This window comes from Symphalangus syndactylus, chromosome 20 (genome assembly GCF_028878055.3).
Source record: "Symphalangus syndactylus isolate Jambi chromosome 20, NHGRI_mSymSyn1-v2.1_pri, whole genome shotgun sequence".
In the NCBI taxonomy this organism is placed as follows: Eukaryota; Metazoa; Chordata; class Mammalia; order Primates; family Hylobatidae; genus Symphalangus; species Symphalangus syndactylus.
In genome coordinates, this window is record NC_072442.2 from 26,306,890 (window position 1) to 26,325,418 (window position 18,529).

The 18,529-nt window shown below is 39.9% G+C and overlaps 2 protein-coding genes and 1 long non-coding RNA gene across 4 annotated transcripts in view; 1 reads left to right on the forward strand and 2 right to left on the reverse strand.

The window, feature by feature from the left end:
• The window catches only part of DDX52 (DExD-box helicase 52), a 32,184-nt gene extending 23,843 nt beyond the window's left edge, over positions 1 to 8,341 (reverse strand). Inside the window, exons 1-2 of the mRNA XM_055257089.2 lie at positions 8,201 to 8,341; positions 7,004 to 7,199 (exon numbers count right to left, since the gene is read on the reverse strand). Of these exons, the coding sequence (XP_055113064.1) occupies positions 7,004 to 7,199; positions 8,201 to 8,287 (283 nt within the window). The 5' untranslated portion in view covers positions 8,288 to 8,341. The remainder of the gene's footprint in view (positions 1 to 7,003; positions 7,200 to 8,200) is intronic.
• Positions 7,406 to 16,731, forward strand: LOC134735223 (uncharacterized). 2 transcript variants are annotated; one of them, XR_010118076.1, is made up of 2 exons: positions 7,406 to 7,533; positions 15,487 to 16,731. It is a non-coding gene; the product is annotated as an uncharacterized lncRNA (long non-coding RNA). The 2 variants fall into 2 exon arrangements; XR_010118075.1 differs by lacking the exon at positions 7,406 to 7,533 and adding an exon at positions 8,308 to 8,582.
• HNF1B (HNF1 homeobox B) overlaps positions 13,590 to 18,529 on the reverse strand; it is a 100,210-nt gene continuing 95,270 nt past the window's right edge. The window contains exon 9 of the mRNA XM_063628702.1: positions 13,590 to 13,622. Within this exon, the coding sequence (XP_063484772.1) occupies positions 13,605 to 13,622 (18 nt within the window). The 3' untranslated portion in view covers positions 13,590 to 13,604. The remainder of the gene's footprint in view (positions 13,623 to 18,529) is intronic.

Sequence of the window (18,529 nt, forward strand, 5' to 3'; positions counted from 1 at the left end):
TGAGCCACCGCGCCTGGCCTAACCTAAAAAAATTTTAAGTTTAATAAGTAAAGACTAGTTCTACAAAGCAAAGACTAGTTCTAATTTCTAAATTAGTTCTAAAACTAGCAAAGACTAGTTCTAATTTCTTAATTTTTTTCAACTTCACTGAGGCATAAATATATACAATAATCTGCATATATTTAAAGTATCTAATTTGCTGAATTTTAACATATCTACACACCCAAAAAACCATCACCACATTCAAGGTTATTTCTATCACTTCTCCAAATTTCCTCATGACCCCTTATAATCCATCACTCCATGCATAGGCAACCACCAATCTAATTTCTGCCACTATAGATTAGTTTGCCTTTTCTGGAATTTTATATAAAAGGAATCATGTCATATGTACTAATTTTTGTCTGGCTTCTTTCACTCAAGATAGTTATTTTGAAATTCATCTATGTTGCAGCATGTATCAACAACTTACCATTTTATTACTAGGTAGTATTCCATTGTATGGATGTACAGTTCATCATTCACCTGTTGAGGGACATTTGGGTCATTTCCAGCTTTTGGCTATAAGTAATGTTGCTATGACAATTTGTGTACAAGTCTTCCTGAAGATGTATATTTTCCTGTCTCTTAGGTAAATACTGACAAGTGGAATAGCTGGGTAATATGGTAAATATATGTTTAACTTAAAAAAAAAATCCCCAACTATTTTCCAAAGTGGTTGTACCATTTTACCATCAACACTGTGAGAGCTTGTTTCTGTACATCCTTGCCCATACTTGGTACGGCCACCCTTTTTTATTTTTAGCCATTCTAATGGGTATGTAGTGGTTTTAATTTGCCTGATGGCTACTGATGCTGAATATCTTTTATGTGCTTATCACCACGTGTATTATCTTCTTTCGTGAGTAGATGCAAGTCCTTTGATATACATTTTGCAAATATTTTCCCATCTGTGGCTTGCCTTTTCATTTTCTTAATGTCATCTTTTGAAGAATGAAAATTTTTAGTTTTGATAAGTCCAATATATCAATTTTTTCTTTTTAAAAAATTTTTGTTGTTGTTGTGCTAAGGAACCTTGACATATCTCAAAGACACAAAGATTTTTTTCCTGTGTATTCTTCTAGAACTTTTATAGTTGTAAACTTCAGTCTGAGTCATTTGAAGTTAATTTTTGCTTACAATGTAAAGTTAGGTTTGATGTTCACTTTTTTCCCCACGGATCCAGCATCGTTTGTCGAAAAGACTTTCCTTTCCCGGCTGAATTACCTTATTACTTCTGTTGAGAACTAACTGACCATATATGCATGGGTTTGTGGACTAGCTATTCTGTTTCACTGATCTATATATAAGGGGGTCTTCAAAAAGTTCATAAAAAATCCATATTATGAAAAAACTATGCAAAAATTTCAAAATTTTTTGCACCAAAATAAACTCATATCAACTTGTTATAATATGGGTGAACTGGATCTAGTCTGAGACACTAAGAAGGATAAGACAGCAGTTTGAAAAAAGCAACATGAATTCTGCTTAAAACTGAAGCAAGAACAAACTTCAAATTTACAGTGAAGCTTGGGTAGAAGAATAGTGAAATTACTGATGCTTTATGAAAAGTTTATGGGGACAAGGCCCCAGAGAAATCAGCTGTTTACAAATGGATAACCTGTTTTAAGAAGGAACAAGATAATATTGAAGATGAAATCTGTAGCAGCAGACCACCCACATCAATTTATAAGGAAAAAATTCATCTTGTTCATGCCCTAATTGGACTGTTGATTAACAGCAGAAACAATAGCCAACACCACAGACATCTGAGTGTACATAACCAATTACAAGCTCATGCTTGTAATCCCAAATATATATATATATGATTTGGCTTACACCATATATATATATAAAATTTTTTTTTTTCAAGATAGGGTTTTGTTCTGTCAGCCAGGCTGGAGTATACAGGCATGATCACAGCTCACTGTAACCTCACACTCTTGGGCTAAAGCAATCCTCCTGTCTCAGCCTCCCAAGTAGCTGGGACTACAGACATGTGCTGCCACGTGCAGCTAATTTTTTTTTTTTTCTTTTTGGAGTCTTACTGTGTCACCCAGGCTGGAGTGCAGTGGTGTGATCTCGGCTGCGGCTCACTGCAACCTCCGCCTCCCAGGTTCAAGCGATTCTCCTGCCTTAGCCTCCCAGGTAGCTGAGATTATAGGCATGCGCCACCACGTCCAGCTAATTTTGTATTTTTAGTAGAGACGGGATTTCACCATGTTGGCCAGGCTGGTTTCGAACTCCTAACTTCAGGTGATCCACCCACCTCAGCCTCCCAAAGTGCTGGGATTACAGGCATGAGCCACCGCTCCTGGCCCTATTTTCTGTATAGATGGAGTATTGCTATGTTGCCCAAGCTGGTCTCAAACTTCCTGGCCTCATCTGATCCTCCTACCTCAGCTTCCCAAAGCACTGGGATTACAAGTGAGCCACTGCTCCTGGCCTCCCTACCAATTCTTTGTTGTTTGTTTTTGAGACGGAGTTTCACTCTTGTTGCCCAGGCTGGAGTGCAATGGCGTGATCTCGGCTCACTGCAACCTCCGCCTCCCAGGTTCAAGTGATTCTCCTGCCTTAGCCTCCCAGGTAGCTGAGATTATAGGCATGCGCCACCACGCCCGGTTAATTTTGTATTTTTAGTAGAGACGGGATTTCACCATGTTGGCCAGGCTGGTTTCAAACTCCTAACCTCAGGTGATCCACCCACCTCGGCATCCCAAAGTGCTGGGATTACAAGCATGAGCCACCAAGAAGGCCCGGCCTTCTACCTACCAATTCTTAATGAAAAATTAGTTGAGCAAATTTTCCATTTGATGGGTGCCAAAACCACTGCTTCCAAATCAGCTGCAGACAAGAGCAGAGATTTCAAAAGAAATTTTAAACAAGTAGAATCAAGGTCCTAAAGCATTTCTTTGAAGAACTATAACAGAAGATGAAACATGGTTTTACCAGTTTGATCATGAAGACAAAGCACAATTAAACCAATGGCTACCAAGAAGTGGAAGTGGTCCAGTCAAAGCAAAAGTTGACTAGTCAAGGGCAAAGGCAACAGCAACAGGTTTTTTGGATGCTCAAGGCACTTTGCTTGTTGACTTTCTGGAAGGCCAAAGAGTAGTATCTGCTTATTAAGAGAGTGTTTGAAGAAAGTTAGCTGAAGATTTAGCAGAAATTTCTACAAAAAAAAATCTGCTAGAATTCTAATTGGGATTGCAATGATTCTGTAGAACACTGTGGGGAGAAAATATTGAGTTGCCTAAAATATCGGTATGCCTCTCCACTCTACTGGATTTTGTAACATATAAGGTCATAGTAATTAAAACAAGCTAGTATTGGTATACAAATACAGAAACAGAATAGAAGAGGTCCAGAGGCAGACTTGAATATATATGGAAAATAAGTATACAATTAAAGTTGCATTGAAGTCCAATAGAGAAAACATGGATTATCAACATATGGTATTAAGACAATTAGTCAACATAAGACAAAACACCAACATATGGTATTAAGACAATTATGTTATTAAGACAATTATTCAGACATCTGAAAAAAATTTTAGTTCCCTATTCACTCCTTATACCAAATGAAATTTCACAGGGTCAAAGATTTTAATATAACAAATTGAAACTACAAATAAGAAAACATGGAAGTTTTTTTTTCTTTCTTCTTTTTTTTGAGACAGAGTCTTGCTCTGTCACCCAGGCTGGAATGCAGAGGCATGATCTCAGCTCACTGCAACCTCCACCTCCTGGGTTCACGCGATTTTCCTGCCTCAGCCTCCCACATAGCTGGGATTATAGGCGTGCACCACCACATCTGGCTAATTTTTTTATATTTTTAGTAGAGACAGAGTTTCACCATGTTGGCCAGGCTCATCTGAAACTCCTGACCTCAAGTGATCAGCCCGCCTCAGCCTCCCAAAGTGTTGGGATTACAGAAGTGAGCCACTGCACCCAGCCTAGAATTTTAAAAAAACAAATGTAATGCACAGAAGGCCAAAAAGTAAATAAATAAATAAGACAAGTGACATATGACAATCTGGAAACATATTTGTACACATAATATGCCAGACATAGAGCTAATTTCCTCAATATATGAGGTTTAATAAATTAAGAAGAAACAGATGAACAATGTAAGGGTACAATGTACATGAAGAGACAAATTTACAAAAAGAGAAAAGTCTCATACCTTGCTGGAAGGCATCGCAAAGTAGAATGACTTTAAAAAAAGTTTTGTTCCCTTTATGAGACAGTTGGTACTAAATGACCCAAATCATTACTAATTCACAAGCTCTTCAATTTTCCAGTTAAAAACAGATACATGCCTGGCCCGGCGTGGTGGCTCACACCTGTAATCCCAGCACTCTGGGGGCCCAAGGTGGGTGAATCACAAGGTCAGGAGATCGAGACCATACTGGCTAACATGGTGAAACCCCGTCTTTACTAAAAATACAAAAACAAAATCAGCTGGGCGTGGTGGTGGACGCCTGTAGTCCCAGCTACTCGGGAGGCTGAGGCAGGAGAATGGCATGAACCCAGGAGGTGGAGCTTGCAGTGAGCAGAGCTCTCGCCACTGCACTCCAGCCTGAGCGACAGAGTGAGACTCAGTCTTGGAAAAAAAAAAATTGATACATGCCTACACATTTATCATAGATCTATGGCCTAAATACATTTGTTGCCACAATGGTTACAGTACACAGCTGTATATTTCTGGTGGCCCAACATTTGAATCCTTTTCCTAAGTTTCTGGCATGTCTTTTTTATTGGTAAAGGTTTTATCAAACTTCCTTGCAGCCAGGGAAGAATGACTTTTACTGCAGCACTGTAACAGCAAAAGCATGCAAACAATGTACTAAATGTCCATCACACAGTAACATGTCAAATTGATCATGGGGCATCCCTACAATGTATGATGGGCTACTATGCTGTGTTACAATGAAGAAGGCAAAGTACTTCCTACTGATGCAATGTTTCTGGTGGATAAATCTATTTGTTAACTCTGCAATTCCACTTCTAAGAATTTATGGGACAGATATACTCACATATACATGCAAATATAAGTAGAATGACGCTGCAAAACTACAACAGCAAAAATGATATATAAATATCCATCACACAGGAACTTGTTAAATCAATTATGCAATACACAATGGGATACAACGCTGTGTTAAAATGAACAAGGCAATGTACTTCCTACTGATTCCAAACAACCTCCAAGATACATTGTTTTTAAAAAAGGGGAAGGTAGTAGGAGAGGCTCCCAACAGAGTGTATATAGAGTAATCAAAGTATATAAACATAGTATGTGGAGTATTTGCTTTTTTTTGAGTCTGGCATAAATACATAGGAATAGAGTGTCCCCAGAAAATTACAAAAGAAATTGATTAACAGTGGCTGCCTCTGGAAAAACAGGGGACTGGAGATAAACAATAGGAAAGAACTTTACTTTTCATCATTGTATAACTCAAGTGTTTACCAAAAAAAGGTAAATGACTAGGAAACTTAATATTATAGATTTTTAAAAAATATAAATAGCCCTAGAGTACAGTACGAGAAAAGAAAAGGGAAAAAAAAAAAAAAAAAGGCCAGGCACGGTGGCTCACACCTGTAATCCAGTACTTTGGGAGGCCGAGGTGGGCGGATCACAAGGTCAGGAGTTCAAGACCAGCACGACCAACGTGGAGAAACCCAGTCTCTACTTAAAAATACAAAAATTCGCCAGGCGTGTTGAGGCACACCTGTAATCCCAGCTACTCAGGAGGCTGAGGCAGAAGAATTGCTTGAATCCGGGAGGCAGAAGTTGCAGTGAGCAGGGGAGGCTGCAGTGAGCGGAGGAGGTTGCAGTGAGCAGAGAACATGCCATTGCACTCCAGCCTAGGCAACACAGCGAGACTCTGTCTCAAAAAAAAAACAAAAAAACAAAAACAAAAACCTCTGTCAAAATGCGCAAAGAGTAAGAAGAAACTATTCACAAAAGGTGAAATGTTAATGTCCAGTAAAGCATACAAAAATATGCTCACCAGCCGGGTGTGGTGGCTCATGCCTGTAATCCCAGCACTTTGGGAGGCGGAGGCAGGTGGATCACGAGGTCAGGGGATCAAGACTATCCTGGCTAAAACGGTAAAACCCGGTCTCTACTAAAAATACAAAAAATTAGCCAGGTGTGGTGGCGGGCGCCTGTAGTCCCAGCTACTCGGGAGGCTGAGGCAGCAGAATGGCGTGAACCTGGGAGGCAGAGCTTGCAGTGAGCCGAGATTGCACCACTGCACTACAGACTGGGTGACAGCGAGACTCATCTCAAAAAAAAAAAAAAAAAAAAAAAAATGCTCAACCTCACCAGTTATCAATAAAATATAAATATAAAATAGTTTCAGGCCAGGCGCAGTGGTTCACGCCTATAATCCCAGCACTTTGGGAGGCTGAGGCGGGCGGATCACGAGGTCAAGCGATCCAGGCCATCCTGGCCAACATGGTGAAACCCCATCTCTACTAAAAATACAAAAATTAGCTAGGCGCAGAGGTTGCAGTGAGCCGAGATCGCGCCACTGCACTCCAGCCTGGCAACAGAGCGAGACTCCGTCTCAAAAAAAAAAAAGTTTTATTCATTAGCTTGGCAAAAAAATTAACACCAATAATATTCAGCACCGACAAGGACTTGGGAAGTCACTTTGTAGTTTTTCAGTCATTTTTCAGAGAAAGGGTACATACCCTTTCACCATATGATGCTACTTTTGGGATGGTATTCTGCAGAAATAACAGTACCTGTACAAAAGGATTTACGTATAAGTATCTTTACTTAAAATTATCTTTGCTGTAACAATATTTCTAATGACAAATACCTGGAAACAACCTGAGTGCCATCAGCTGATAAATGACCTTATTGTCTGACTTGTAGCCATAAGCCTGTATTATTTTTATAACTGAAAAAAGTTAAAGGGAAAAAACAAGAGCAGAAATCAAACACTAACCTGAAGTCATCGTCTTCCTTTTTTTCTTGCTCTGCTCCCTCTTCCTTTCAGTTATGCTCTCGTTTTTCTCTTCATTTTGGGACTTCTGATATGTTTGTGATGCTCCACACACACCTGGGACAGACTTCTTGTTTCCAAAAAAGTCCAGTCCCTGAAGCACCTCCGAAGAATCAAAGTCATATTTCCTTTTTCCTATCTAAAACCCAAAAAATTCAAAATGAAACCTGACAGAATACCATTGCTTTCATTCAGGCAAGATTGTTCAATGACTCCTCATCTTTTCTACCCTTTTACCAAATATCTGTCGAGCTAACAGGCGTCTCGGCAAATGGAATCTGAAGAGACCTTCCCTGACCTCATAATAGTAACAAATTAATATTAGCAATGAACACATATATGCTTACTAAATGTCAAGCAGATTTCTAAGCATGTTTATACATATTAAATTACTTCATATTTACAACTCTATAAGGTAAATAGCAGTATTACGAATGAGAAAACCAAGGCATTCGGAAATTAACTAACTTGAGGTAGGTCTCAAAATTAGTAACTGGCAGACTTAGCATTTACACCCAGATAATCTGGCTCCAGAGTTCATACTCACCAGTTAGAGAAAGAAGAAACACATGTCACACACATATACACATCCAAACAACAAAGTAGACATTCAAGATTTTCCAGAATTGGGCCCCAATTGACTTCCCCCGATGTATCACTCACTACTTCTCTAAGTAAGATCCCTCATTTCTTAATCGCTCTTCTCATTGGTTACTTAAGCCATGGGGTTGAAGCAATAAAAAGAACCACGCCCAGTACAACTATACGCAGGCCAAGCCAAACTTTGGGAGACTACAGTGAGAGAATCTGTTTTCTCCATCTTTGGTTGTTTCTGTTTTCGAAATTCCTTTCCTCTAGGTTCGGAGAAAAAGTTCCTTTTGAAAGGACGATTCCAACTTTGCTTTGAATAAGAGGGAGGAAAGAGCGTTTCCGTACCAGGCCCAACTAGGTCTACAACAGGAAGGCTTGAACCGAGTAGGTGTGCAGCCAAGCTGAACCCAAAAGGAAGCAAAATACCCCAAGGGTGGTGAGAGCCAGGCCACGGGTGTCCATGTGCGCCGGCCTACCCCAGCAGCGGGTTCATTCCCGGGCTCCTGCTCCTTCTCAGTTACTCGGCCCTCGGTCCCTTGGGCACAGTACCTGGAATCGAGCTGCGTCTGCCGAAAAGCGTCTCGTGTCGAATTTGGCACCCTCGCCGAGCCGGCGAAAGAGATCGTGGACGTCCATCTTTACCCAGAAAGCTCCGCGGTGCTACAGCGCCTGCGCAGACTACTTCCCGGGCCCCGGGCAGCGTCGGAAGAAGGCTTGAGCGTAATTGGCTCCTGTAGGCGGAGCCTGGCTGGGAGAGAGACGAGGCTAACTTATTATCGTGTACTCCGTCATTATTTATCTTTTTTTTTTTTTTGAGACAAGGTCTCTCTCTGTCGCCCAAGCTGGAGCGCAGTGGCGCAATCGCAGCCTCGAACTCCTGGGCTCAAGTGATCCTCCCACCTCAGTCTCCCAAACTGCTGGGACTACAGGCGTGTGTAAATTCTTTTAAAAAATATTTCTCAGTATCCTCTTATGTTGGGCACTGTTCTAGACTTTGAGGGATACTATAGTAAACAACATCTTAAGATTCCTCTTTTCACGAAGCTTACGTTTTAGTAGGGACAACAGCTATTGTTAACAAATAAATAAGCAAAATCTCTGTAAAGTAATAAGTGCTATGAAACGAAAAGGTGTAATTGATAGAGAAAATGATGGGGGAGCTGACTTAGTGAAATTCACTCTGTTGAAGTGATAACTTGAGCTAAGAGGAAGCAACCTCTTAGGGTCTGGGAATAGCATTCCAGATAGGGGAAACACGTGGCTGAAGGGAAAAAAATAGGAACCTTGAGGGAATAGAAATAATGCCAGTGTGACTGGAGCCAAGTTGCAGTGTGATAGAGTAGTACAGATAAGGTTGGAGGGACAAACAGAAGCCAGATCTCACAGAATCTTGTAACAAGGTCATAGTAAGGAATTTGGACTTCCACCTTGGGAAACTATTTGAAAAGTTTTATGGAGAGAAGAACATGATTTAGTTTATCACATTTAATTTTTTATATTTATTACATCTGTACGAAATTATTTACTGCTTATTGCCTCTCCCTCTTCTTGAATGTAAGTCCCTGAGCACAGGGATATACTTTGCTTCACTGTGTATCCCCAGTTCCGGTGCACTTTGGTGAATGAATGAGTGAATGTTTCATAAAGGATTACATGGCTATTTGGAGAGTGGACCATAGAAAAGCTGAGTGGAAACAGGTTAGTCAAAGTAGAATGATGATCACGGCTTGTCTAGGTTGGTATCTGTGCTGAGAGAGATAAATGGATAGATCTGGCATGTATTTTTGAGGTAGAGCTAAATGTACCTGACGGATTTTATGCAGAGGTGAGAGAAAGGGAGAAATCAAAGATCACTCCTAGTTTTTTGGCTGAGTAGATGGCATGCCATTTAATGAGCTAAGAAAGCCTAAAAGAAGAAGGGCTTTCTGGTACAAGTGAGACATGGAGGGTGAATCAATTGTTATGTTTTGGACGTGTTAAGATGCCTGGTTACTTTAAGTGGAGACATCCAAGTAGGTAGTTGGTTCTGAGTCTGAAGCTCAGGAACAAAAATTAGGGCTAGATAAATTAATTTGGAAGTCATCAACATATAAATGATACAAAGGAGTTGCATCATATAAGCATTTAACTTAAAAATTCAGTTATATGTATTCGACCAAAGAGAATGAAACATACTTGAAATTGTATGGGTGAGTCCTTTATAATCAAGGAAAGCAGGTGTGAGGTGAGCATGTGATGGGGGATGTGAATCTGCCGTTTCTCAGATGAATTCAGTCCCTTACTCCCTATTACAGTGGGGGGTGGTGGTCTTCCTGTCCCAAGTGTGTCTACTCTTTAAAAATAGGAATTTCCCAAGTACTTCATCTGTTGTTCAATAAAAATAGTTTATCTTCGGCCAGGCGCAGTGGCTTATACCTGTAATCCTAGCACTTTAGGAGGTCAAGGTGGGCAGATTACTTCAGCTCAGGAGTTTGAAACAAGCCTGGGCAACGTGGCGGAACTCCATCTCTACAAAAAATTAAAACATTAGCTGGGTGTAGTGGCACACACCTACAGTCCTAGCCACTTGGGAGGCTGAGGCAGGAAGATTGCTTGAGCTTGGGAGGTTGAGGCTGCAGTGACTCGTAACGGCACCACTGCACTCCAACCTGGGTGACAGAGTGAGACCTTGTCTCAAAAATAAATAAAATTAATCTATTTCAACATAAGAGGAAAAACTCAATATTAGTGTGTTGATCTTCAGTTTGGCACATAAATATGGCTACAGCCATATATAAAATTAACATGTATGAAATGACAGCTACCATGGTTTGTGGATGACTTACGGAATTTTTTAAAAATTCAACTTTATGAGATTTTTTTTTTTCTTTATGAGCTGATTTAGAACCTAATCCCTATGCAAGTGGTAAAAAACCCATCTCCAAAAGCATGAGCATGAATGTGATCACTTAGAGAAAATGTGTGAATAGAGAAGAGAAGGGGACCCAGGACTGACCCTATGGTACTCTAATGCTTGGAGATGAGGTGGAGGAGGAAACCCCTGTAAAACAAGAGTCTGAGAAGAAGCAAGTGAAGTAGAAAGCAAGCAATGAGGTAGGAAGACCAGGAATTTGGTGTCACCAAAGCCAGACAGAAGTTTTAAGAAGGTAGTGATCAGCTATTTCAAAGGCTGTTGAGAGGCTGAAGACAGAAAAGATCACTGCATTTGGCAATGTGGTCACTAGAGTCCCTGATAATGTCAGTTTCAGGGACATTGGTGAACAGAGATGATTGGTGAAGGTGGTGAAATGGAGATGGATGAAACCAACTCTTCCAAAGATTTAGCTGAGCAGAATAGCAGAGAAGTGGGGTGGTAGCTATAGCCAGATGAGGATTCAAAGGAGGGTTTTGCTTTTGGTTTTTGGTGTTTTTAAATATGGGTGCTAGGAGATGTTTGTAAATTATATGGGATGACCCAGTGGAAAGGTATAAATTGTTGCTGCAACAGAGAAGGGAGAATTATGGGATGGGGGTGGGATGAAACTTTGTCAGGGTGTGTTGGAGGGCTGAGAAGAGAAGTGATGTGAAATAATATTCTCTAACAGTGGGAAAATGAACTTACTGAAGAAAGGCGGTAATAATTCTGGGCAATGAATGCCTATTTGAGGTTCAGGGCAATTAATTTAAAAGGAGACAAATTAGCATGATTCAGCCACTTAAACAAGGGTGTGAAGGGTATAGTGTTATATGTGGCCAGGGTTAAACTTTTGCCAGGTTAATATCATGGAAGGTTATGGCAGAGTTCTGTCCTCCCCACTCCAACAAGAAAAGCACCTGAGATTGATAGTTCAATAGAAGTTTAGCCACCTAGGACTGAAGAAGGAAGAGGAAGCCACTAGGAATAATACTCTGTGTTATACTAATAACTGAACTTGCTGCTTTCCTATCAGAGAAAAGAAGAATTATATTGAGTGTTGAATATGTACTATATTATTTACCTTCGTAAGCATGGACTTGGAGTTAAATAGGGCTGAGTTTAAATACTCCCAGCCTCTTCACCTATTAGCTGTGATTTGTGATTTTGTCACGTTAATCTTTCTGGGACTAATTTCTTTGTTTGTAAAATGAGGATCATGATAGCTACTTTGGAATCATTCTGAAGATTAAGCTAGGCTCATAGGCAGTGGTGTGTAGTGGAAGGAGTGTAGGTTTGGGGCATCAGAAAGACTTAATGTTTGAGTCCACTGTGTCATTTAGTAATTTGATAATCTTAAATGAGTTATTTCACTGGTCTGTGCCTCAGTTTCCTTGTTGGTAAAATAGCAATTATAGGATTATAATACCTACCTTGAGGTTAGGAGTAGCATAATTTTTCACCACACAGGGCTCAAAATGGTTGAGATGGGTCAGAATACTAGATATGTATAAAATCCTTATATATATGTATATATATATGTATATATATATACATATATACACATATATATACATATATACACATATGTGTATATATATGTATATATATACACATATGTGTATATATATGTATATATATACACATATACACATATATGTATACATTCTGTAGTTATTGTATAAAGCATTTGGAACAAAATCTCACACATAGTAGGTTCTTAATCAATAGTAGTTCTTTTCCATCTTTCAGTTCTTCCTTCTAGAGCAATAGTTCTTGACCCTAACCACACATTAGAATCTTCTGAAGAACTTACAAAACAAGTGACCAAGTGCAGTGGCTCACACCTGTAATCCCAGCACTTTGGGAGGCCGAGGCAGGAGGATTGCTTCAGGCCAGGAATTCAAGACCAGCCTAGGCAACATAGGGAGACCCCATTTCTACCAAACAATTTTTAAAAAATTAGTGTGGGGTGTACCTGTAGTCCCAGCTACTAGGGAGGCTGAGCTGGGAAGATCAATTGAGCCTGGGAGGTCGAGGTTGCAATGAGCCATGGTCACACCACTACACTCCAGCCTGGGCAACAGAGCAAGACCCTGCCTCAAAACAAACAAACAAAAGAAAACTGATTCCCACCCCCAGAAATTCTGGTTTAATTGTTCTATACTGGTTTCCTAGCCTGTAATTTTTGAAAGCTTCTCAAGTGATTCTAATTGTAGTCAACCTTAAGAATCCACCTGCTGGAATTATATTTCGGAAGCCCAAATGTGGACCATGTTGCTTCACTGCTTAAAAACCTCTGTTGATTCCCCATTGTCTACTGAATGTAGTCTGGACTATAGCTTGTATGTCAGGCCCTAAGCAGTGGTTCTCAACATTTTATCTGCTTCAGCATTCTCAAGAAATATGACTCCCTCCCATAAACAGCTTCAGCTTGGGTTCAACTCTCAGTCCTATCACTTAACCAGCTGTGTGGTTACATATCCTCTCTAAGCTTTAGTTTTCTCACCTCATTTCAGCTTTGCTTACAACTCAGAACCTTTGTACTTATTTTTTTTTTCTTCTTGGAATGTCCTCTCTTCCTTTCCTCCATGGAGAACTCCTTATATTTTTCAATACTCAGTTTACATGTCCTCTCCTGAGTGAAACTTACCCTGAATGTCCCCTCTTTGACATAGTCCATCTTTCTTTGAGTTCTCATGCCACTTCATAAGTACCTCTGTTTTAGCTCTTTTCCTATAGCATTGAAATGATATTTCCATGTATGTCCACAGACTTTGAGCTTTTTGAGGGCTGTTCCTACATCTCATTTATCTTCGTATTGTTTGCTTCTCATGGAGTCTGTTTCACAGTAAGTGGTCAGTAAATCTTGTCAAATTAATGAAGTGAAATGAAATAGACAAAGATCCCTGAAATTGCCAACCTCAATGAATTTTGGAATGGACCTTATGTTTTTCGCTTGGTGCTTTGTGATAAATTTTAGATGAATGAATGAAAGAAGACAAATAGAAACTGTTAGACTTAGACCATTTCATACCCTCACAATGTCCAGCTGACTCATTAAAGGACCATTTCCTCCTGGGGAAAAAACAAAACAAAACAACTTAGAAGCATTGTCAACAAAAGTGGTGAGGAAACTGAATCATGGTTTTGTATAACTGGAATTTCTCTAAAAACCAGTACGGTCTGACTGGTAGACACACATGGTTTCTCAGCTGTAGCAAGTGAGAACACGAAGTCTGTATAACACTGCAGTGGAAAAGCTAGTTGGGATAATTTGTTGTGAATAGAGTGATCACTCTATGTCCTAAGAGTATGTTTTTGAAAACTTTTTCTCCACTCCTTGTTTATCATTCAACAGACTTGGTAGTGGTTGTTTTTACAGTGTTTCTGGCATGGACTAGGGCTTAGGGATCCAAAAATGAACTAGACACAGTCCTTGGTCTCAAGTAGCTTTGAGTCTGCAAGGGACAGAGAACTGTTTGCAAACAGAACAAGGAAATTCTCTAGGCACTGCAGTGTAAGTTATAGGAAGTGAGGGAGTAAGGGTGGCAGGATGGAGTGGGCTTTGTGGAAAGTTAGAAAAGACTTTATAGAGAAGACAAAGCTGGCATAGCCTTAACAAATAAAGTGTCGACCAATTAGACAAGACAGGTAAAAGTATTTAAGTAGAGAGAAGAGCAGCACGACAAATGTAAGGAGGGATGAAGCACCCTGTTGTGTTTGGGGAACTACTAGTGGCTCAACAAAGCTGGAAGTGGATGCTGCAGCAAGAATCGGAGCTGGACAGATAGGTAGGGACCAGCTTGTGACGGGCCTTTTGTGTACACTGAGGACTTTGAACCTGGTCTTGTAGGCACTGAGAGCCATTAAAGGATGTTAAGCCACTGATATAAACAGTTTTTAATTTCATATTTATTTATTTAGAGACAGGGTCTCACCCTGTCATCCAGGCTGCAGTGCAGTGGTGCAATCGTAGCTCACTGCAGCCTTGCCCTCCCCAGGCTCAGGTGATCCTCCCACCTCAGCCTCCGTAGTAGCTGGGACTACAGGCATGCACCACCATGCCCTGCAAATTTTTACATTTTTTGTAGGGATGGGGTTTTGCCATGTTGCATAGGCTGGTCTTGAACTCCTGGGCTCAAGCAATCCACCTGCCTCGGCCTCCCAACGTGCTGGGATGACAGGCATGAGCCACTGTGCCTGGCAGTTTTTAATTTTAAAACATCACTTTAGCAGCAACACAGAAGAGAGGCGAGTTGGAGTCAGGGAGACCAGGACAATATCGAAATAGCAGTCTAGTGAGGAAAGAAGGCAGTGGCTGTAGGAAGGAAGAGGAGAAAGGAGCAGATCTAAAGGACATTAAGGAGGTAAAGTGATTGGATGTGGGAGGATAGCAGGAGAGGGAGAAACCTAAAATAACTCCCAGGTCTCAAACTTTGGTGACTGAGTAGGGGTGAGCCTTTTCACGGAAAGGGGGAATACTGAAGGGCTAGGTTTGTGTGAGGACTATATATTAATAGTAAGTTTAATTCTGAATACGTTGAGTTTGAGATTTTTGTGGGACATTTGAATGAAGTTTCTAATGGTTATTTGAAAGTAGGAATTATTATTTCTTTGCAACGGGAGCTAGGAACTTTTGCACTATAACTTCAGGATCTTAATTTAAAAGTGAGTTGAGTAGAGGGTGATTGGCTGTGGATAACAAATCCAGAAGCCATTCCCACAGTGAGAAAAACCTTGCTTTCCCTGGGGCTGAGTTTCCAGCTTCAAATTCTCAAGATTTACCAATAGTCTAGTGTTTTAGAAATCCAAATCAAGTACTCAAGAAATCCAAATTCTTACACTTTTTTTTTTTTTTTTGCTACCAATAGTCAACAGAGTGTACTTTTTAGGCTACAATGCAATGTAAGTGTAACTACTCAAATATTCTTTTAATCAGGACCGAATTGAAGTAAATAGCGCAAGGACCAATGCTGACCTCAAGGTGGCACTCCAGTCTTGGAATAAAGGGCTCTCTGGAATCATCTTATTGACCTCCAACTGGACATTGAAGTGAAGAGTTGACATAAACTCTGGGCCCATAGACCCCACGGTTTAATTTCCTGAAGAGAATCTACCAACGAATTTGCTTTTCTGTTTTTAAATCAGCTCTGAGGTAAGGCTGGATCAATAGAATAGGTTTAAAGTATGCCAGAATGTCTCCATCCATAAAAAATGTCATCAGGGTTCAAAAGTAACCAAAATAATTTCACTATTATTATTTATTAATAGATACCATTTATTGAATGTCTGCTCTGTGCTACATTGGGTTCAGGGTACTTTTCATATTATATGAGCTCATTGAGCTCACAGCAGCTCTATGAGGTTGATATTACAGTGTTCTCATTTTTCTGAGAAGAAACTAGGGCTCAGAGACATTAAGTAGCTTGTCTCTCACAACATATAGGTAGTAAGTGGCCATACTGGGTTTTGAACCCGATCTGTGTGATCCCCAAGCTTGCACTCTTTAAACAAGGCTGCATTGCCTCATATTACTGATGCCAAGATAAAAGCAGCAATTAATGAAACTTGGTTTTCTTCAGGTATAGACTATTTGGCATGAGGTGTTTTAAATAATATCATATTTAAGGAGATCTAATGAGGGCCCCTATTGTGAATTTGTGGCCTCCTCTTGAAACTCTTTGCCACATATGAGAAACAGGATATTTACATAGTCACAAAGTGTGTCCCACAAGGTATTGATTAATTACGAAGAGAAAAATAGAAAATTTACAGGGAAGCAACCTGGAAGATACCATGTGATGAAATGGTCACAGTATAAATGGTAACATAAAAGTGGTGAAATATCAATATGTACACCATGGTGATATTCTTTTGCTTTTATTGTGGAAGAGACAAAGGGACAAGGGAGGATTTGCTGACATTGGTCAGGAGTGGAGTAGAGGACTAATTCCTATCTTTGATCTCCATCTGTGAAAACCCAGATTGCACAAAGATTTCCAAATGAAACATTTACCTTTCTAAGGGGTAGAGAATTATTCGTGAATCCTAGACTGTATACAAGGGAAGACTCCCAAAAGAAAGATACAAATAATAAAATTCTAGAATAATGTTATAGTACTGATTGTAGGCTATGGGGAGTGGGAGTTGGTTGTCCTACTAATAAAATGCTTAATCAAGAGTGTACGATTTGTAAATCATATTTGTTAAGCATTTTTTAATGCCTTACAGACTTCAAAGCCCTAAAACTTTTCTGCATCTCTAGGGGTTAATGTCAGCATTTTGTATATTCTCAGCTTGAGATAATTTCCAATCTGCCTATTTTTTAAAAGAACTGTCTTTTAGTGAGAAGGAGAAGATGTCTGGAGAAGCTTTTTGTTGAACATGTCGGTATTTGCATGATTTACAGTGTAATTAACCAGGCCCTGTAGCACAGGCAGACCTGCTCCCTTCACTATTTATCATGTTTCCAGCAACTTCAGATCATCAACTCTGCTGGGAGGAAATACGTCCTTCTTAGAGATGTGAAAATATATCCCCAACCATCCCCCCAGGCAGAATGTGATCTATCCTTATGTATCTATTATTTCTCATATCTAAGGGCTCTTCCCCCTACCCCATTATTTTTATACAGCATTCCTCTCAGAACTAAACTAATTAAATAAATATAAGGCCAGGCACAGTAGCTCACACCTGTAATCCCAGCACTTGATGAGAGTCTGAGGCGGGTGGATCACTTTGAGCTCAGGAGTTTGAGACCAGCCTGGGCAAGATGGCAAAACCCTGTCTCTACTAAAAATCCAAAATTTAGCCAGGTGTTTTGACATGTGCCTGTAATCCCAGCTACTCGGGAGGCTGAGGCAGGACCCCAGGAAGTGGGGGTTGCAGTGAGCTGAGATTGTGCCACTGCACTCCAGCCTGGGTGACAGAGCAACACTCCGTCTCAAAAATAAAAAATAATAAATAAATAAATACAAAATCTAATACTACTTAGGAATAATTTTGTTATTCAATTGCTTATAGTCACCAGCACATATTTGTTAAGGTATAATTGTGCTGTGTAAAAGACAAAGTCTGGTGACTCAAAATCTAAAACAAAACACCTATATAGACAAATAATATTATTACAAAACTACTTTAAATCTCTATATTAAAACATTATAGGTATCAAAAAAACTTCAAATGTGTTTACTTTTGGCCCAGTAATCATTTTAAGAATTTACCCTGAATATACACCTACGGCAATATAAAAATACATATGCATAAGTTTATATATTGCGGCATTGTTTGTATTTGGGAAATAATTGAGAAAATCTAAATTCCCATATGGTTCTCTAGCAAGCAAACTCAGAAAAAAAACAGTCTCCTGTGGAGGAGAGTGGTTGAATAAACTACAGTACAAGTACATAATAGAGTACTATAAATCTATAAAAAAGAATGAGGGGCCAGGTGCAGTGGCTCACGCCTGTATTCCCAGCACTTTGGAAGGCTGAGGCAGGTGGATCACCTGAGGTCAGGAGTTTGAGACCAGCCTGGTTAACATGGTGAAACCCCATCTCTACTAAAAATACAAAAATTAGCTGGGCATGGTGGTGCATGCCTGTAATCCCAGCTACTTGGGAGGCTGAGGCAGGAGAATTGCCTGAACCCAGGAGACAGAGGTTGCAGAGCTGAGAGTGCGCCACTGCACTCCAACCTGGGTGACAGAGCAAGACTCTGTCTCAAAAAAAAAAAAAAAAAAAATGAGGAAGATGTCTGTGAACCGATAGAGAATGATTTGTGGGATATATTATTTAGTGAAAAAGGTAGAGTACAAAACAGTATCTATAGTATGCTACTTTTTGTGTAAAAAAAAAAAAAAAAAGGAGTGAGAAAACATACACGTGTCTGCTTTTTTGACCAAAAAAGAAAACCGAGAAGGATAAATTAGAAAGTAATGAGATTGGTTACCTACAGGAAGTGGGTGGAAATGAGGACAAAAG